This window comes from Quercus suber, unplaced genomic scaffold (genome assembly GCF_002906115.3).
Source record: "Quercus suber isolate HL8 unplaced genomic scaffold, Cork oak 2.0 scaffold_83, whole genome shotgun sequence".
Taxonomy (NCBI): domain Eukaryota; kingdom Viridiplantae; phylum Streptophyta; class Magnoliopsida; order Fagales; family Fagaceae; genus Quercus; species Quercus suber.
Window position 1 is genome coordinate 1,191,733 of NW_027069548.1, and position 22,558 is coordinate 1,214,290.

Below are 22,558 nucleotides of genomic sequence, written 5' to 3' on the forward strand. Positions count from 1 at the left end.
GGGTGCCCATGGGCATAAAAACTAGCCCACGGCCTAACCCACTGGGCTAGTGGGCTACCCATGAACTTCAATAACAACGGGTTGGGCCGCCCATTAGCTTGATGGGTTGCCGGGTTTTTGGGTCGGCCCGTGGGCCATGGGCTATTTGATGACCCTGAATGCACAGTGACTTGTATATTGATGATGATGTTTTTATATAAACATATGCAGCATACATTCCCTGTCTTTTAAATTATGGATATGGCCAAATAAAATTAATAAGGGGAACCAAGTTATACACATATGTATTGGAAACATCAATTAAAAAACTATAACAAAACAAGGGCTTAGCTGGTTGCTACCATGGAAAAAAAGAGTTAACAAAGGGTTTAGCCACCAAACTAGATTGTGAAGTTATTACTACTTTTTTGGACAAATTAGTATGTTTGGCTATACAAACTTGAACCTCCACCTATATATAGATTATCATTTGTTTAAATGTTGTATCTTGATTCTCCAAGTTAATCAATAACCTTTTTGAAAATCCATAATTTTCGGTAATTTATTTGTTAAACATGAAGTAAAAAATTATAATTTTTAGTCTTTGTTTACCAAACGTGTGACAACAAGAGTTTGAAAAAACTAAGACAAAAAATAAAAAGTAAAATTTCTTTTTGCTAAACAAACACGATTATATAATAAAAGTTTAAATTTATTGATATGAACTTATAGTACTCCTGATTTTTGTTTTAAATTATTTATTTTTTAAATGTATGATAATAATTGAGGTTTGAAAATTTTAAATTCTTAATTTCTCCATTAAAAACAACAAAAAATGCAAGTTAATCTACAATACTCACACTTTTATGATAAGTTATACCTATAAATTCTGGCCTTATTGTATTTTGCATAATTTAAGCAAAATTAATTGTTGGTTAAAAAAAAAAAATCTGTTGAAATAATCAGAGTCAAGTGTGCATATAAAAAATCATTGATTCCTTGATGGGTCTGAGTAGCACACTATATAGTGACAACGTTGCCTTTGAAAATAGCTGAGTTGACCGAGTCACAGAACAGAACAATACTCTTTCAAGCAGAAAGGGCGGCTTGCACCTGGTGGCGCACATTAGCTGAGGCCTCCACGTCAGCAACCCGTAAGTCCCACGCGAGGTGGACACGTGTCGGTCAATTTCGTTCGATTCAGCGCTCTCTCTCTCTCACAGTTGAGTTGGCTTGGCGCGACTGCTCTGTCTGACAGTCCCTAACCTATGGCTTCGGTTCGTTCATTCACATCTCTCCCCAAACTTTTGGCGAACATTTAGAAAATCCAAAACAATCTCTCTCTCTCTCTCTCTCTCTCTCTAAAACGCTGTCTCTCTTTAAAAGCTTTCTCTTTCTCTCTCAACCAACGGTCTCTGCAAAACCCTAGCATGCCTTGCCTCCGCCGCCTTTCACAGTTCCAAAGCGAGAATAGAAGGATAGCATGAGCCACACCTGTAAGTTGTTATAACTTAAAAAATTTAATTTCAATTTCGTTTCCAAATTTTGAGTTTTGATTTCTGTTTGGTTGCCGAGAAAAAGGAGAAGCAATAGAAATCAGAAACTTGCATGTTCTCGTGCTTTTTACTCAACTTAGCTGGGTAACTTTTATGTATTGTTTGGTAAATCGAACGAATAGACAGTGTACTTGCTGGCTAGTTATCTCAGCAACCAAACTGTTCTTTGTAGATTGTTTTTCAATTTCTATGGATTGTAAGTTCTTAAAAGTTAATTCATTTTGAATTTGATTTGTGTTTGGTTGCCGAGAAAACTTAGGAATAAAAAGCAAGAGCAAATAAAATTAGAAATTTGCATGTTATCGTGCTTCTCAGTTACCTTAGCCGAGTAGCTTTTATGTATTGTTTGGTAAATCAAACGAATAGACTGTGTGTATTTGGCCTTTAGTTTTCTCAGCAAGCAAATACTAGTTCTTTATAGATTGTTTTTGAATTTTTACGTATTGTAAGTTCTTAAAGTTAATTCATTTTGAAATTTATTCGAATTGGTTGCTGAGAAAACAGAAGAAAATAATATTAGAAATTTTCATGTTCTTGGGCTTCCTAGTTAACTTAGCTTAGTAACTTTTATGTATTGTTTGGTAAATCAAACGAATAAACACCATGTATTTGCTGGTTTTTGTCTTTTGGCCTTTAGTTTTCTCAGCAACCAAACAGTTCTTTTTAGATTGTTTTTGAATGTTTTATGTATTGCTTAAATGTTAATTCATTTTAATTTGATTTATGTTTGGTTGTTGAGAAAACTTAGGAAGAAAAACAGGATCTATAAAACTAGCACTTTGCATATTCTTGTGCTTCTTACTTAACTCAGTTAAGTAACTTTTATGTATTGTTTGGTAAATCAAATGAATAGACAGTGCGTATTTGATGGTTTTTGTTTTCTGGCCTTTAGTTTAGTCAGCAAGCAAACAGTTCTCTATAGATAATTTTTGAATTTTTTTTATGTATTATAAATTCTTAAAAGTTAATTCATTTTAATTTCATTTATGTTTGGTTGTGGAGTAAACTTAGGTAGAAAAAACAGAAGCAAATAAATTTAGAAATTTTAAATTCTTGGGCTTCTTACTTAACTTAGCTAATTAAATTTTATGTATTGTTTGGTAAATCAAATGAATAGATAACATTTTCTTAAAAAAAAAAAAAAAGAAATTATAGACAGTTTTTGAATTTTTATGTTTTTTAAGTTATTAAAAGTTAAATTCATTTTGAATTTGATATCTGTTTGGCTGCCAAGAAAACGGAGGAAGAAAAAGCAGAAGCAAAGAAAATGAGAAATTTTCATATTCTCGGGCTCTCTAGTTAACTAAGCTAAATATTTTTTTTTTCTTAAATTATTTTATTGTTTGATAATCAAACAAATGGACTGTGTGTGTTTGCTAGTTTTTGTTTTTTGGCCTTTAGTTTTATTAGCAACCAAACATTTCTTTGTAGCTTGTGTTTGCAATCATATGTATTGTGAATTGGAAATTTCAGGGTCAGGAGGATGGTGATTTTACAAGAGTTCAAAGTGTTGTTAGAAAGGATCAATATTTCTGGAAGGATATTTGAATTTTGAAGATTTTTGATTGTGTTTTGTGAAAATTGAGGGTTTTGTAGTGATTCTGCATATTGCCAATGGCAGAAGACGGCCTACGGATTGGTGGGCTTTCTTCTGGTTTGGCTGTAATCTTGAAGGGTGAGGATGGCAGAGAGAATTCGTCAAAAACCCGTCTTGTTTCATATTGTGATGATTTTTGTCACCAGTCTGTGGAGCGAATGATTGAATATGTATTTGGTCTCCCTCACAAATCAATTGGTCCATTGACTAGTCCAGTTGACAGCAATTTTGTTCGCTCTATTGCAAAGAGTGAGTTCTCAAAGTTTCATGAGAGCTCGGGCTCTTTGGTTAGAAATAGGGATGGACTTTGTATATTTGATAATGCTTGTGGTCCCCTTGTCATTGGTCTTGAAGATATTAGCATTTGTGGTGATATAAGAATTATTAAGTCACCATTGCTTGTAGAGAGCTTAGCAATGTTCAGTAGTGCCAGGGCTAATGCTTGTGTTTGGAAGGGAAAATGGATGTATGAAGTTATCTTAGAAACTTCAGGTGTACAACAGCTTGGATGGGTAACTCTTTCTTGCCCTTTCACTGAACATAAGGGTGTAGGTGATGCTGATGATTCATATGCCTTTGATGGAAGAAGGGTTAGGAAATGGAATAACAAAGCTGAGGAATATGGTCAGTCATGGGTTGTTGGTGATGTCATTGGATGTTGCATAGATTTGGATTATGATGAGATTTCATTCTACAGGAATGGCGTCTCACTTGGAGTGGCTTTTCATGAGATTCGCAAAATGGGGCCTGGTTTTGGGTATTATCCAGCAATTTCTCTTTCTCAAGGTGAACGTTGCGAATTAAATTTTGGGTCCCGCCCCTTTAAGTACCCGATTGAAGGATATTTCCCAATTCAAGCTTCTTCCTCTGTAACTTCTTTTGCTACACAGTTGCTGCAATGCTTGTCAAGGCTTTTGGATATGCAACGGAAAGAGCAGGGTGACCATGCTTCTGTTGAGAAATTGAGGAGATTGAAGAGGTTTGTTTCATTTGAAGAACTTTTTGATCCTGTCTTCCATGGGATATGTGAAGAATTTTTCTCTATACTTGAAGCAGATGCTGGGAGTTTGGAGTATATAGGTCGAGGTCCATTTCTGTCATTCATGATGGAAGTGTTTGGAGTGCAGGCACCACATGATTATTTAAGCTTGGATAGAGCTATTAACATCTTTCTAGAATTTGAAAAATCTCATTTGTTATTTGAGCACCTGATAAATGCCCTTTCATGTGGTTGTAAAACAGCACCATTTGTTCTAGCAGAATGCCCATATTCAGGATCATATTCTTATCTTGCATTGGCCTGTCATATCTTAAGACGAGAAAAATTAATGATGCTTTGGTGGAAGTCATTAGATTTTGAATTCTTGTTTGAAGGATTTCTTTCACTGAAGTCTCCAAACAAGGAGGATCTTGAGTGCATGATGCCTTCAGTGTGGTGGCCTGGTTCATCTGAGGACGTGTCCTGTGAGAGCAGCATGATTTTGACAACTACTGCTTTATCCGAAGCAATTAGTAAGGTGCATTTTTAACTACATTATATATATATATATATATATTTTTTTTTTTTAAGTGTGTATGCTACCTTAGATCCAAAAAGTGAAAAAGTAGTATACTGCTTTATCCGAAGCAATTAGTAAGGTGCATATATAACTACATTATATATATATATATATATATTTTTTTTTTTGAAGTGTGTATGCTACCTTAGATCCAAAAAGTGAAAAAGTAGTCAGTGAAAGACAAAGAATTTCATTTTTAAATGCTAATAATATAATACCAAAAATAGAAGTATGCAAATACTAGTTAAGAAATTTGAGTAACTTGCTGAATTTTGCCTCATCATCTCATTTAGCTTGCACTTCTTTAGAGGTGAGTCCAAAGGTCTTTTCTTTAGAAAGGTTCCCTACGTTATCAAAAAAAAAAGTTGGGATATTTGTTGACGTAATCAGAAACTATTGGAAATTGGTTGCAATGTGTAAAATACCAATTTTCCTTTTATAGTTGCAATGGCCAGCGGTTTCGGTTTAGTATGTATTGCACCAACCGTTGGGAGCTAATATTAGTCTGAGTAAGCTTGCTCCCAAACAACTGGACTAATCCTGCTGCTTCCCTGACAAACTGACCACTTGCTCCTCTTTTGGTTTTGAAATTTTGGATATTTTCTTTATGTTTTTACAATGAGACTCAAATTTCTTGAAGCATTTTACTTTCTGTAATGGCATCATCAAGCATGTGTATTAATAGTGCATAAAATTTGTAAGAAGCATGAGTGTTAATGCATAAATAATTGATGTTAATCGATATATTTTATTGCCATGTTTTAATTTACCCTAAAAGTGTCCGTTGTACTGTTAATGGAAAAATTGGCATTTTATATTCTAATGAATTCGTTGATGTAGGCAAAAGATCCCATCAGTTATTTATGGGATGGTGATCTGTGTGGAACACATAAGGGAGGTTAATGTGTAATTTGAAACAGGAGAGGATGCATGTAGGTTTGCAAAATATGGAGGGAGGTTAGTGTAATTTTCCCTTAAAAAAAATATTGAGGTCAGTTCCCAAATATCACATAATGCGATTACCATGAGATAGAATGCAATAGAAGCAAATCTTTCTAAGTAAGTCAAATAAAAATTTCTATCTGAATTTGAAGGATTTAGATGAATCAAGTCTTTTCACTCACGATTGGAATCTACAACTTAGTACTTAGCAGCCTACCATTCTATATCGAGCTAACAAGGAGAAATGAGATGATATTTTAGTTAAATTTTTGTTCTAAACCTGTGTCAAAAATGAGTTTGAATTTTCTGTTGTAACTCTTACAACTTCTTCGTGTTCGCCATTTTTCCCAGAGGTAATTTAGGCATTTTATAGGGAAGGATACAAGGTTTGCATGTGGCTCTTCTCTTGTAAGCACGCTTATTGACCTAAAAAAAACCTTGTTGCACATGTGAATTTGGGCTACTTATGTTTACCCAAATCAAACTCTTATTTTCCTATTTTATTTTTTATTTGTCTGATTGATATTCGTGTTCAAGTTCAGATATTTATTATTGTTACTCTCCATTTGTCAAATAACCTTTTTGTCTCTCCCTCTTGTATCTTTTTTTTTTTGACAATTACAAATGGTAGTTGGCATGGCATCTTGATATAGCATATTCACAAGGTATAGCATGTGAGACATGCACAATACTCTTACTATTTCTACAATTAAAGATGCTGGTGCTTCTAAATTTAATCTATTAAGAGACAGTTTACTTTTTTGAAATAATGAACTAAGCAGACCTTTTGTCTTTGTTTAACATGAATGTGGTCACCCAGTTGCAATGTTGCTAGCATAAAAAATGTAGCATTTGAATTTTTAACCCATTTTTTAGAGTTCAGTGGGAAATTTTATTCATACTGATGAAGTTGTGAAAACATGCCCGACCTTGAGGTGTCTAGAAGGTGTTACAGCATCCAACCTAAAATCTTAAGCTTGTAGGCGGAGGGGCCAACAAGTAGATATACCAATAATCAAGCACAGACCACCCAATGTGGGATTCTTTGACATCTATTAATGTCTAAGCTCCAAATAAACTGAAATCATGACAAATGACCCTGAAGACTTAACTAAAACAAATAGATATAAGCTTGGCACATGGTCCAAAAATAAACAAAGTGGGTTTTAATACCATACTAAGTTGTTCAACCTAAAAGCTTAAGCTTGTAGGTGGAGAAGCCCAACAAGTACTTATATCCATAATCTAACCAAGTACATACTGAACTTATGTGGGATTCCAAGAAGTCAAGTACAGATGGTCCATATTTGTGTGAGAACTTGAAGGCATTACTGTTTTTATTTAATAAATGGCGCTACCAAGAATTGGCAATGGGTTGAAGTCTTTTTTTTAATTGCTGCGAAGTTACTTAGTTCCATGTTGAAGTAATTCACACACTTTATTTGTCTGCTTGTAATTTAATCTTTGACTTGTAGGAAGAAGTCCCCTTCCAACTATATGTTGTAGGTTTGAATTGTTGGCAAACTGCTATTGTTTGAGTGGTGTCGATCAGTTAAATATTTTTTGATGATGTGGAACCTTACCAAGGTAGGGCCCTTTGGACCCACCCTTGGGGAGTAAACCACGGATACTTGACCTCACCCGCTAGAATCGTGTATCAGGTAATCCAGGGGAACTCCTAGTGGGGATCGAGCTTATGATGTTTGGTTATACAGCTTATCCCAAGCCTCCAACCACTAGGCTGCACCCTGACAGGTCGATTATGTGTACTACTCACATATGGAATGTACTGATTTTTTTAAAGTGTATTCTCTAAGTTCTTTGTACAAGGGCTTATCATGGTTGAGGCTTGACATTGTGGTGCAAAATATTCAATATGACTTCTTGACTGTTTGGGGGGTTCCTTCAATTGTATATTCTCTATAGTATATTTAGGTGCATAAAATACACATATTTGTCTTGGATGCTGGTGTTATGATTTTCCATTAACTGACTCACATATTCTATTTGCAGATAGAGGAGAAGCATAGGGACCTTTGTCTCTTGGTCATTCATTTCATACCACCTATTGCACCTCCTCAGTTGCCTGGTTCAGTGTTCAGGAAATTTTTACAGAATCTTTTATTAAAGAATAGAGGAGCAGATCGTAATGTACTGCCTCCTGGACTTTCAAGCAACTCTGTTCTTGTTTCTTTGTACACAGTCATACTTCATTTTCTATCTGAAGGATTTGGTACGGGGGACATCTGTGGCTGGTTGAAGAGCTGCGAAACTGACCCTGATGTTGGTTTTCTTCATAGGGGCGGCCAACAAAGTTTTCCCATGTACTTGTTTCTGAAAAATGATCCTTATCGAACTGGCATATCTAGGCTTGGAGGGTCATTCAATCATCTATTGAAATCAAATCCTGCAAAGAATGAGGAAGCAGAAGTGATCCGGTGGGAGGAAGGCTGTATGGATGATGAAGAAAACAGAGTAACTCATTTAACCAGGCAGAAACCATGTTGTTGTTCAAGTTCACAGTATGATGACTTCACAAGAATCTCAAAGGATCCAATTATATACACAGCCAAAAGTTCTACTGGCCATTGCAAACATATTCCAGAGAGATCGGCTCATGTTGCTGCAGAATGTAGTGCTGGAACTTTGAATGATGAGATAGCAAATAAGCCTAGCTCCAGTGATCAATCTGAATCTGAATTGGATTATCGTCCAGTCCAACATGTGATGATTGTACCCAGGGAATGTAATGTGTCTTCGGCTACACTAACAGAAGAGGAACTTCTGGATGCTTTACTGTTGTTGTATCACATAGGCCTTGCACCAAACTTTAAGCAGGTGAGGAAGCAACATGGAAAATTCTCTTCTTTAAAGTATATAAGCTTTGATGTTGATGGATGTTTCTGTTTTTGCATGTTTGTAAACCTTATATCCATATTGTTATGCTTCATTGGTGTGACTGCTTTGACTGAAATCCATCCACTTTCTTGAAATTATAAAATGCAGTGTCAAGGTAAAAATGAGAAAAACAAAAAGATACAAAGAAGTGAATAGATAAAGCACTCGCTCTTTATGTATATGTGTTATTGATTGAGGTTCAAAGTCCCCATGGACTCATGGTCATCAGCAAAATATCAGCGATTTTGATCACTTGATGAAGCTCTATTTTTTTTTTTTTAAAGATTTGTTAATGTTGTGAGTAAAATTTTGATATTGTTGTTATTACACATGATAAATTAGCTTAAGTTGATAGGAAAGGATGAATTTAATCATTAAAACCATTATTCTAACACCCGCTCATGTGTGGTCTCAAACTCCCCCATCATTTGACTTCTAAATCACTGCCATGCCTGGTTATTTCAAAGTATTTCCTTAAACGAGCATCTGTTTTAGTTTGAATTTGATTTTCCACCTTCCCCCCCTCCCACTCCCCCTCTCTTTTAGTAGCATTCTCTTCTCATGCTCAAGACCTTTCACTTGTCTACATTGTTGTTTTACTGAGTAACTAACCTGTTGTTACATTCCTAGATTCTTTTGGGATGTTGTGAATAATCTGAAATAAAATCTTCTGATTGTAGGCATCATATTACATGTCTCATCAGTCACATTCAATCTCTGTTCTGGAGGAAACTGATAAACAATTAAGAGAGGGAACTTGCACTGAGCAATTAAAGCGTTTGAAAGAAGCTCGGAATCTTTATCGTGAAGAAGTTATTGACTGTGTGAGACATTGTGCATGGTAAGATGAGCACAATGAAATATTTTTCAAGTTCAATTTTGTTTGTATTTATGGTTTATTCTTTATCATCTCTACCCTTATTGTAGTTTGTAACTGAGTCATATGTTTTGGGTGCATATGTTGCCCGGTTAACTTACTTTGTCATGAAGTTGGTATCTGCTGATCTTTGTATGGGAAAATATGATTGTTGAAAATTTTTGTGACTATATGTGAATGTATTTCAGCTGTGAAGGCCATTCCCTTGTGTTTAATGTGATGTATTTGGATAGAAGGAATGTGTGGACGTTTGAGGGAAGAGAGACCTCCAACTTTAAGATTGAATAATGTGTTCGTAATGACTCTATATGAGTAGACTAAAGCAATCCATCTTCTTGCTCGAGTTTTCTTGATTTCCCGCATATGTTAAATTTTAGATCTTAATTTCTTTTTATTTTGGGTTGTCTCTTGTACACACATTGTGTACTAGTGAATACCCATGTTCTCTCCTTTTTATGGAAAATGTTTCTCTCCAAAACCCTTCAAACTCTTATATCTTTTGATTAGATGTGAATTTTGAAAATCTAACTGTTGGACATGTTCTTATTGTATCATCCACGCTTGCAAAATTTTAGGAAGATCAAAGATTAATAGCCATGTCATTTATGACATGTTTAAATTTCAAGTTTTTGTGGTAAAAAATTACGCATAAAAAATAAGTTTATTGATTGAATAGTAAATAACACCCGATTTGGATGAAATTTGAGATGCGTGTTAAGAACATAAAAAACATGAAATCTAATGATTTGATTTTTAAAATTCACATTTAATGAAAATATATAAGAGGAGTTTGAACGATTTCTCTACAAACTAGTTTGGAGAGAAACCTTTTCCATTTTTTATCATTAATTAGATAGGTTATTATTTATGAAAGAAAAACATGTATGTATTTAAGCTTCCTTGCTGTTAGTTGGGAATCTTGAAAGAAAGTTGGTGAAAGTGACAGTTCACCTTGTGATTCAAAAAAGTTTAGTGTTTGCATTCTTATTTTCTAATTGTGACTGTCATGCTTTACAGGTACCGCATTTCTCTCTTTTCTAGATGGAAGCAAAGAGGGATGTATGCTACATGCATGTGGATTGTCCAATTGCTTCTGGTTCTTAGCAGAGTAGATTCAGTGTTTGTTTACATCCCGGAATTTTACTTGGAAGTTCTGGTAAATAGAGACTTTATTCAACATAAAAGCTTGTAAAATCATTTTATATGAGAGTTGTACATAATGGTTATTGTTTAATTTGTTGCATGAGCATATAGAAACTCTTTTCCCTGCTCTTCTTTCTTCTGTTGCAACGTGTGCACATTGTTACAAATATATTTGCATCTTTTGCCATTAGTGTATCAAATCAATGCAAACTGCAGCGAGCTTGAACAGAATGTTTTATGGCTACATTATGGTGTTATAGAGTTGCATGGTGAAATTGCAGTTTGACATTCAAAGATATTGAGTCTCATTCTCTCTCTCTTTTCACATGTGTGCCTGCATGTGTAGTAGTGGTGGTTGGCTACTAATCAGTATAATCAGCATGGTACAATAGCAAGATTCTCACCTGTGTCTGTGTATGTGTCCTCCAATTGTGGTAGTGAATATGAAGATACTAAGACAACCACACTTACTGATACTTATATTTCCACCTGCACACACACACACCCTTGATCTGTCTTGAGCCTTTTTTCTTTGTATGACTTTCTGCTCTTTTCATGCTCTTTTCATCTTCTACATGTTCCAAAATTAATATAGTCACGTGTTAGGATTTTGAAAAACTGCACATAGCCAGTAGTTATGAACTTTTATGAGTAATTTTTACCGCTAACATTCATATTATGCTTGTTCTTAATTTTTATTTCCTGTATGTTTAATGGGATTTTGACATTCTGTTTCCATTAACCATATTATTATTAATCTGTATTCTAATCTCTGTCACAGGTTGACTGCTTTCATGTGTTGCGTAAGAGCGATCCCCCATTTGTTCCCCCTGCGGTATTTATCAAGCAGGGACTTGCTTCATTTGTATGTCTCATCTGTCAATATTCTTCTTCTTCTTCCAATTGTTTTTGCTATTTTGAGTTTAATTTGGAAAAATAAGAGTCTATATTGAAAAATATGAATGTCTTCTCACAGCTATTTTGAGTAATCTATTGCTGGATTATTGATGATGGGAAAGAACATTTTTCATTTATCTCAGACATTCGAAACTTAAAACTTTGCTAAAAAAAAAGAAACTTAAAAACTTTTTTTTTTGATAAATAACGTAAGAATATTATTAATAATAAAAAGATTGCCAAACCGAGTACATTGGGAATGTACTATGGAGGCACAAATCAGAAAACAAAAGAACAACGGTTAAGAAAAAAAGAAAAAGAAGAACAAGAAAAATGAGAAAAAACCACACTCCATTCAAAGAGAGCGTGTAAGAAAAAAGACTTAATCTCCAGCAAAGGTCGTTCACAACCGTCAAAGCTTCTAGCATTCCTTTCACGCCAAATGCACCAAATCAAGCAATGAGGCACTAATCTCCAAACATCAATGTGACGATGACGCGCAAACTTTCCTTGCTAAGCCCCAAACAACTCAATAACAGTGCGAGGCATAACCCATTGAATACCAAACAAACAGAAAACCAAGGACCACAACTCCCAAGCTATGGAGCAATGAAGAAGAAGATGATCCACCGACTCCCCACACCTCTTACACATATAACACCAGTCAAGCACTATCACTCTTCTTTTACGAAGGTTATCTGTTGTTAAGATCTTTCCTAAGGAAGCAGACCAAGAAAAGAAAGCTACTCTTGGAGGAACCTTCGATTGCCAAATCATTTGCCATGGAAAGGAAACAAAAGTAGGATGGTAGAATGAGCTATAATAACCTCTAACCTCAAAACCTCTATTCCTTGCAGGTTTCCAACAAACCTTGTTTGGACCAAACCCTCGCACTGTCGAAGAATAGACCAACCCCATAAACCGGTCAAAAGCTTCTTCTTCCCAATCTTGTGGTGGATGACGAAATTGCACATTTCAGTGAAACCTCCCAGCAGACCAACCCATAACTTCAGCCACCGAGGAATCCTTTGACCTACTAAGACAATAAAGCTCCGGAAAGGCCTCTTGGAAAGTACACTCTCCACACCACACATGCTTCCAAAATTTCACTCTAGTACCATCCCCCACCTCATAAACCAGAAATTTAGAGAAGTTCAACCAGCCGCTTCTAATATATCTCCACAAGCTGACCCCATAAGGACTTGTCACCTTTTTCGTACACCAACCACCCCAAATGTTCCCATATTTTGCCTCTATAACCCTCCTCCAAGGTGAGACACCGTCACTGATGGACCAGCCGTACTACCCACAGAAAAGCCTGATAATTGCCCAACGGAGGCAGCCACATCCAACATACGACTTAATGCCTCCATCACAATATCAAACAAAAAAGGAGATAAAGGATCCCCTTGCCGAAGCCCCCTAGAACTTCCAAAGAAATCTGATGGGCTACCATTGATCAGGACGGAGAACTTTACAGTTGAAATGCAAAACCTTATTCATTTTCTCCATTTCTCTGAGAAACCACAACGCTGAAGCATATACAATAAAAAATCCCAACTCACATGATCATACGCCTTCTCCACATCTAACTTACACAACACACCTGGAACTCCTGACTTCAATCTACTATCAATACATTCAGAAGCAATCAAGACGGAATCCAAAATCTGTCTACCCTTCACAAAAGCATTTTGTGAATCCGAAACAATCTCATGCGCCACCCTACGAAGCCGATTAGCCAACACCTTAGAAATAATCTTATAAATCCCACCAACTAAGCTGATAGGCCGAAAGTCCTTGACCTCCACAGCTTCCACTTTCTTGGGAATAAGAGCAAGGAACGTAGCATTAAGACTCTTCTCAAACACCGCCTGAGTATGGAAATTGTGGAATACAGCCATAATTTCTGTTTTCAAAACACCCCAACAAGACTGGAAGAATGCCATTGAAAAGCCATCCGGGCCAGGTGCTTTGTCACCATTAAAGTCAGTGATGATATTCATGGCAAATGGAATGTCATGCATCAAGAAAAAGAATGTTCCTATCCTTCAGTGATGATATAATCTTTGTTGTCAATGGCCTCTTGATATGTGCAACATGAATGACAAAACAAAGTACAGGGTTAGCTCTTGTAAAAAATTCTACATATATTTATGTATCTTCCATGTCCTAAACAAAGCAACCAAATTTTAGAAAGCTCCAATAATTTTCTATAGTGGGTTTTTTATTGCTTTGATACAATATCCAAGGTATTATTTGTCCTGCTTTTCTTACATGCAGTTTGGAATTAATTATGACATGCTTATGATATGTTGACTTCCTACATGTCTAGATCTTACATGTGCTAAAACTTGGGCCTGTTAGTCAGGCAACAGACTCATGATGTTTGCTCTATTCAGAATGTTAAATGTGTGTAATAGTGCGGGTCAAATAAATTACATACGGATGTCTTTTTGATCAGGTCACTTTTGTAGTTGCCCACTTCAATGACCCAAGGATATCAAGTGCAGATCTTAAGGATCTTCTCCTTCAATCTATATCAGTCCTGGTCCAGTACAGGGAATATCTGACTGCTTTTGAGAGCAATGAAACAGCAATCCAGAGGTTGCCAAAAGCATTGCTGTCGGCATTTGATCAAAGATCCTGGATCCCAGTTACTAATATTCTTCTGAGGTTGTGTAGGGGTTCTGGCTTTGGTTCTTCCAAGCATGGGGAATCATCATCATCGTCGGTGGTTTTCCAGGTGAATAGTGAAGTTTTTTTTTGCTTTGATTATAATGATGTTTTATTCTTGCTAGATCTCTCTCTATCTATTCTGTTGAGTAACTTCTGACCCTTTTTTTTCTACTTCTATTTGGGCCTCTTCATCCATTTATAAAGAGATTACTACGGGAAGCCTGCATCAATGACAAAGATCTGTTTTCAGCTTTCCTCAATCGCTTATTTAATACTCTCAGCTGGACAATGACTGAATTCTCAGTTTCCATTCGAGAAATGCAAGAAAAATTCCAGGTATGCATAATCTTGTTCTTATTGAGACATGAAACAAATTTTATTTATTTATTATATAAATTTTAATCTTACTAATTAATAGTTTTTTGTTTTTGTTTTTTTTTTTCCAAAACATGGTTATTGTTGAAGTGATGGATTTATTTATTTATTTTCCTCATTTCATACATTATGGGTCCATTTGTGAACAGTTTATTTAGCTGAAATTGAAAATTTTTTGCTGAAAATACTGTAGATAAAGCTAAGATAAAGCTAAAAGTTAGCTGAAATAATAAAGTACCATTCATGAATAGTACCAAAAAGTGCAGTGAGATCCATGAATAGTTGCAAAAATAAGCTGTCCAATATAAGCTATCCTAAACGCAACCTACATGTGGCATCTATAGTGCATGGTGGACTTCTGGCAACACTCTGGGAGATCGGGAGGACTTAAATGAACAAAAGCAAGGAGAAAGAGAGAAAGAGAGATTGGGGGGGGGGGGGGTTAGGGGGGGGGGGTTTGCTAGGGAATGTGAGAGGAAAAAGTTATAGACAATTTTTGGAGGATCACAAGCTAATAGAAGAAGTAGCTATTAAGTGGATTGGATGAACAAGTTCACAGCAGCCAATCTTTATCTTTAGAGTAAATTTGGTTAATGATGATACTGATTATAGATACATAATGGCCAGGGTAGCAAAATGTTGGGGAAATAGGGTGTTGAGTTGGACCACTATTGAGCATAATGACTTCACTTAGTGTGAACCTGGGATGGGACTAACCTGCATCTGGATTTCATACAACACTGATTAATTGAAACCACCTGGTTTAAGCTGGATAATCTGAAACGTAGTTGTGCAAAACTGGGTGACCTACAATAATACATTTTCCCATTTTTTTAGTAATTTTTTCCCTGCCACATTTTATAGCACTGGGATGTGTGGTGCAAAGTACAAAGAAATGTGCTGGAAAATTATAGCCCAATCTTTAGATATCATTAACCCAACTATGCACGTTTTTACGTAATATATGAATTAAAAGACAAATTTCACAACATTGATGCGGGAAATTTGTTTACATGTGCTTGCGGTGAGTACTGTGGATGCTGTATGGTGCAGTGTGGGTATACTGACATGCTGATGTGGTATATAATAGATACGAATATGATTTAGATTTATCACATAATACCTAAGAACATCTAGACCAAATGATGTAGGCAGACGTCACCAACCCTTGGAGTTTGGCTTAAGGAGGGTGACAAGAATTCCATGTTTTTCAAAGGATGGCAATTTTTCATAGAAGGTATAATCATTTAGGAGTTATGGAGGTGGATGTTTCATTTTCTGAGGAGGTGAGGGATCAGGTGGTGCATTTCTATATGGTTTTGTATCAAGAAATGGAAGGGTGGAGGCATATGGTTGATGGGTGGGGCTTTTGCCACTATTGGGGAGTCTAATAGCCTGTTTGGCATCAGTTTCAGCTTCAGCTGTTTTGCATCAGCTTTTACCTCCAATTGGTTTCTTTTGCAGCTCTCGTGGCCTTCGCCAAGGGGATCCCTTATCTCCACTTCTATTATTATTGGTAATGGAGGTATTGAGTATGTTGTTGAAAAGGACAGAAGATGGAGGCTTTCTTAGTGGATTCCAAGCAAATCCCAATACACGTGGAGGTTTGCATATCTCTCATCTTTTGTTTGCTGATAATACTATTCTCTTTTGTGATGCTTCCAAGGAACAATTATTACATATTCGTATGGTTCTAATTTTCTTTGAAGCTATCATAGGACTGAAAGTAAATGTTGGTAAGAGTGAGATTGTACTGGTTGGTGAGGTTTGGAATTTGGATGCCTTAGCTCGAATTTTATGTTGTAAGGTAGGCTGTTTACCCATGTCTTATTTGGGAATGCCCTTGGGGCCACATTATAAGGATTCCTCAATTTGGAACCCTATCATTGAAAGGATGGAAAAAAAGCTTGCAAGTTGGAAGCGGTTATATTTATCAAAAGGAGGTAGACTTACTTTATTGAAAAGTACTTTATCAAATCTCCCTACTTATTATTTATCTTTGTTCACTATTCCACAACATGTGGCGGACAGATTAGAGAAAATTCAGAGGAACTTCCTTTGGGGGAGATCTAATGATGTCTTTAAATTCTCACTTGTTGCTTGGGAGAAAGTTGTGTGGCCAGTGGAGTCTGGTGGCTTGGGGATTTGGAAAATTGGGTTGTTTAACCAAGCTTTGCTTGGGAAGTGGCTCTGGCAATTTGGGAATGAGGTCACATGTTTATGGAGGCAGGTTATAGCTTCCAAATATGGGGAGGACAGTGGGGGATGGTGTACTAGAGTGGTTAGAGGGACACATGGATGTGGTCTGTGGAAGAACATTAGGAAGGGGGCTGAGAGTTTCTTTGGTCATGTGTTGTATGTGGCAGGTGAGAGTTTTCGTATCAGATTTTGGTATGACCCTTGGAGTAGCCCTACTGCCTTGAAAGATTTATATCTGGCACTGTTTGTTATTGCTGTGAACAAGGAAGCTATGATTTCTAAAATGGTTGATTATGCTCTGGATGGGGGTGGTAGAAGCTAGAACTTACGTTTCTGTTGTGCATTTCAGGACTGGGAGACAGGGATCTTTTATGATTTCTTTGCGTATATCTCCTCCAAGTTACCTAGGGGGGGTGATGATACCAAGATATGGCATTTGAATCATAGTGGTGTTTTTGATGTGCGTACTTTCTATACTTCATTGCTAGTAGCCCATTGGTGTCTTTTCCTTGGAAGAGCATTCGGTGTGTTAAGGTACCTAAAAGGGTGGCTTTCTTCTTATGGACAGCTGCTAGGGGTGGGCTTCTTACTATAGACAACCTTGTTAAAAAGAAGTTACCTCTTGTGAATTAGTGCTACCTTTGTCGATGTGAAGAAGAAACTGCGGATCATTTAGTATGCATATACCTTGTGGAGTGAAGTCCTTCGTTTGTTTGGGGTTCAGTGGGTGATGTCGAAGAATGTTGTTTCTCTTCTTACTGCATGGTGGAATTGGTTGGGGAGTCACACTTCAAAAGTGTGGAATATGGTTCCAGCGTGTCTTATGTGGTTAATTTGGAAGGAGCGCAATGCCCGTATTTTTGAGGAAACTGAGACCTGTAGGCTGTGTGAAGTCTTTGCTCCTTAAGACTTTGTTTGAGTGGTCCCGGATTTGGGGGTTTATGCATTGTCATTCTTTGTTTGACTTTCTTAATTTTGTTAGTCTTTCTTTTTGATTGGTTTGTATTCTTTTCAATGCAATGAGTTTACTATCGTAAATTCATTGTGCTTTTATTATCAATAAAGCTGTTATTACCTATCAAAAAAAATGTATAGCTTTTTAAAACCTCTTTTTTTCTTGCTTTTTCTCACTTTTTCAAAGTATAAGTATACTTTAGCATACTTTCAATAAAAAAACTAAATAAGTTGTTCCCAAATGGACACTAAGAGTAGTCTACTTGAGAGGAGGTTTGAGGAGGATATTTTACCGGTAGTGAGTGAGTTTTTGGGGGACAAAGCACTAGGGTCAAACAGCGGCGACTCCAAGAATTTTTTTTAGGGTGTTCCTTAGTGGGCTTGCCCTGTTACAATTTTTTTTTCTTCAAATTCTTTGTTACAATTTTTTCCTTTTTAGATTTTAGTTCAATTATTTTTTTTTTTAGCTTTTTCTTTTTGCTTGAAAGCAATGTTATGAATACTGTTTTGGATCCTGTTTTGGTTTGTTTTGTGGAACGGAATATTTTGGTACTGATTTATTTCGACGAACAGTTTCAGGGTGTTTCAGGGTTTTAAAAAAAAAATTAAAAATAATATATATTTATATTTTCTTATACAACATAAAATTATTAATCCAAATAAAAAAACCTCAAATAAAACAAATCATTTAGGGCCCGTTTGGTACATGTGTTTAAAAACTGAAAATTGTTGTTTGAAAACATTTGTGGAAATACATGTGGGTGAAAAAGTGCATTAAAATGCGTAAAATATTGTTTAAAAACTGAAAATGGTTGTTTAAAAACACAAACCAAACACCCCCTTAGTTTTTCTTTTTTGACACTCAAATCATTTAGTTCTTACATAACAATTACTATTTTAGAATATTAAAACATAAATATGTAATTAAATAATGAAAAACAACAATTAAAAATAGTACAAAAGTGTATATATGTATATCAAGTATCAACCCCTGCAAAACTGCTTAACATAGTTTATTTATTTATTTTTTTTGTCTTTTATAATGTGCATTCACTTATTTTTAAGGACCATAGACCACTACACAATTCAATTCCACGGCCCCATCCACCCCCACACTAAGAGATAAGACACGAGCTGATCAGCAATTTCAACAAAATTATATATTTTTATATTTACCTATACTTACCCAAACAGTAAAAAGTTAATCAATTTATATTGTGAAAAGAAGACAAATAGTAAAAAGCTAAGCAATATTGTCAAAAGAAGACAAAAGCCTTATAAAAAAAAAAAAAAGAAGAAGAAGAAGACAAAAGCAGAAAAGCTAAGCAATTTATATAATTATATTGTCAAAAGATAAGTCTAAACACAACACACAAATCAGACAGAATCGAGTATGAGAGAGAGAGAGCAGAGATGAGATTGGAAAACCGGAAAAGGAAAGAGAACTGAAATACGGTCGCCGATCTTGCTTTTGCCGTCATCGATCTCCGTGTAACGGTCCAGAACCGTCAGGCCAAGGTGTTCGTGGTGCCTTCCGTCGCCGTGCTAGTCATCTAGGCGCTGAAGGAGCCGGAGCACGACCGGAAGAAGACGTGCTTGATACGGGTTTGAACTTTGTGGTGGTCAGTTTCGTGGGTGAGGACGTGCTTGATGGTGTCGTCGTCGGTTTGGCCATGGGTCGTGGGTGACTGTGCTTCGATGGTTTTGATTGGTTCGTGGGTCCGATTTGTTCATGGTTCATGAGTTTTTTTGGCCGTGGATCGTGGCTGATTTGGCCGTGGGTTGTGGCTGATTTGGTTGATTTGGTTCATGGGTTTTTTTGGCCGTGGGTCATGGCTGATTTGGCCCTGGGTCTTGAATGATTTGGTTCGTGGGTTTTTTTTTTGTTTTTGGATAAGTATGGCGAAGGATGTTTGTGGGACTGTAAAGGAGAATATGGGGAGCTTAGGGTTTGCTTTAGCCTTTGTTGGGTTTTGGTTTTTTTTTTTTTGAGAATCCATGGGCTTGATGTTGGTTGGGCTTGCCGTCCGTTTTTTTTTTTTAATAATCCGTGGGCTTTCTGTTACAATATTTTATTTTATTTTATTTTATTTCTGGATTTTAGTTCAAATTTTTTTTGGGCTTTTTTTTTTCCTTGAAAGTAGAACAAATATATATATGTATATATATATATATATATTAATAATTTGAGGGGGTTCCTAAATTTTATTGAGGGTGTTCCTACATTTTTTTTAAGAGTAAACAAATAAAAAAAAAATTAATTATTATATATAATTTTTTTTTTATTTAAGGTCAGGGTGTTCCTGGGAACACCTTGACCATAACGTGGCGTCGCCACTGGGGTCAGATGAGTTCACTATGGCCTTTTTCCGGCATTGTTGGAGGGTGGTAGAAGCAGATGTGATGGAGTTGTATGAGGAGTTCTCTAAGCATTGTAATTTTGAAAAATCTCTTAACGCATCCTTTATGAGCATTGTTAGTGGGTCTCCTTTTCATTTGGATGGAAACATGGGGAAAATTCTTACTTGTGATAATCTCATAAGAGAGCTTTTCTATCTTTAATAAAGTTTTGTTATATATTAAAAAAAAAGATGGTTGGTGTTGTATAATTGTATGTGTTGGTATGGTGGGGAGACAGTGAACCATTGGGGAGCTTTGTTTTTAGATTATTTGGGATCATTGGGATCCACTCGGTCTTACTGGAGAAGGTTGTTGATCTTATGCTTGGTTGGAGAAATTGGGTGGGTAAGCACTCATTGGATATTTGTAATATAGTTCCATTATATTTTATGTGCCCTATATGGAGGGAACATACTTGGCGTACATTTGAAGATATGGAAAGTATGGGGATTCAGTTGCTAGCAAATTTTTCTAGTTCCTTATCTAATTGGTCTTGCTCATTGAGTTTTACGAATAGTGATTCCATTGTGGTGTTTTTAGAGCCACTGCCTTTTTTTACCTCATTCATTCTTTGTAATTCTTTATGCTTCTGCTTGTCCATTGTACATAAGGTGGTCTTCCTTTACACAAATTATTCTTACCTATTAAAAAAAGAAGACATATTTGGGGAGAGAGAGAGAGAGAGAGAGAGAGAGAGAGAGAGAGAGATTTTTGAATAATCAAGTAGATTTTACCTGGGTTTTAAAATCCATGTCTGCCTCTACTGTCACATTCATTTCTCTCAGGTCTGGTTTCAATTTGACTTATCAAAATTGTCTCATTTGGCTAATAGTTAAATTAACCTGGATTGACCCTGTACTTGTTCCCAGTCCTGGTTATTGTTTATAATTATGGTTCAGATTGAAGTTAGTTCCGCCATACTCAGTTTTGAGGGTTGGGTTATGCAGCTGCTAAGTGGTTGTATATCCTGCTGTGATACTCTATTAGGGAAAAACGGCTAATAGTTTTGTATTGGTGTTAGTTCTCTGTCATTTCATGGTTAGAATTCTTACCTATTATGAGACCTGGAGAGTTTATTTAAAGTTATTATTATTATATTATTAGTTTTTAACCTTAAAGGTTTTGTTAGCTTTTGTAGTTTCTGATGGTTTGACTGTTATTCATTTTTATGCAAGTGCAGATTCTCTTCTTCTTGCTTTAATTCACCCCGCCCCCCCCGCCAAATATCGAACCTAATGAATTTCCTTATCATTTCTTTTCAAAGATCATGTAATTGTTGTAAATCATCTTTGCAGGTAGTAGAGTTTCAGCAAAGAAAATGCAGCGTAATATTTGATCTCTCATGCAATCTTACCAGGGTATTGGAGTTCTGTACCCACGAAATTCCTCAAGCATTCCTGTTGGGAACTGATACAAACCTTCGACGGCTAACTGAACTGATTGTCTTTATTTTGAACCATGTAACATCAGCAGTGGATGCAGAGTTCTTTGACTTGTAAGTTTCTGTGCTAGGGAATACAAATTCATGCTGTTCTCTCTCTCTCTCTCTTCTAATTAAGTTATGATTTTTTCAACTTTAATATTATTTTATTGTACTTTGAAAGAAACATCTTTTTTGATTGCTGGGTGAGGAGCTGCAATAAGGAAATTTTTATTTATATAGGGTCATGAAAAAAAAGTGTTGCATTACTATCTCAATATCTTTTTGTTTCTAAATGTAATTTTCTTGAAGCATTTATCCTTTTTTTTTTTTTTTTGGTTGGTATTATTGAACTTATATGAAATAATCTCTTATTGTTCTTTAAATGTATAAGCATTGGAATTGTTGTTTCTTGGTACAGAGTAACATTGGCTATAATTTAAGTCAATCTACTCAACTCAACCAAAACTTAATCCTAACTAATAGGGTTTGGCTACACGATACTTTTACATCACTCAGGCTATTTTAGGGCCATGTGATCATGCCCCCCAAATTTACCTCTCCAATCATGTCCAAACCATCTCGAACTAATCTTCCTTGTTTTATCCTCAATTGGTGCTACGTCTTCTCGTAAATAACTTCATTCCTTATCCTAACGATCCATAGCTGCAATTAAGGGGGGAGGTTACTTTTTTTCTCATATTATTTCATGTTAATTTTGCAGGTCACTTAGACGACATGGCCATTCTTTGGAGAAAGTGAACCGAGGCATGATATTGGCACCTCTTGTGGGGATCATCTTGAATTTGTTCGATGCTAGTTCTGGGGCAGAGTGCAGGGAGCACAATGATGTTGTGGGTGTATTTGCAAGCATGGACTGCCCTAAAACTGTTCATTGTGGTTTCCAGTATCTCTTGAATTATAACTGGGTTAGTTCTTGACTGCTTTTATCTGTGTGTGTGTGTGTGATATGTATGCATACTTGTATTTGCAACAATTTTAAGCTTCTCCCAGCAGCAGGAAAACAATTTTAGTTTGTGATATTTAAGATGCCACTTTGAAGAAATAGAATGTAAATAGAGA

At 36.0% G+C, this 22,558-nt stretch overlaps 1 protein-coding gene across 1 annotated transcript; it reads left to right on the top strand.

The window, feature by feature from the left end:
* Positions 1-1,240: 1,240 nt before the first annotated feature.
* On the top strand, positions 1,241-22,404 carry LOC111995769 (E3 ubiquitin-protein ligase RKP; the record flags this gene model as incomplete). The annotated part of the gene is given in 10 exon segments (XM_065773943.1): positions 1,241-1,475; positions 3,009-4,649; positions 7,647-8,471; positions 9,212-9,372; positions 10,426-10,564; positions 11,333-11,416; positions 13,913-14,194; positions 14,332-14,463; positions 21,351-21,550; positions 22,200-22,404. Coding segments are annotated over 9 exon segments (3,528 nt in total), but the record flags the coding sequence as incomplete, so codon positions are not given.
* Positions 22,405-22,558: the final 154 nt, after the last annotated feature.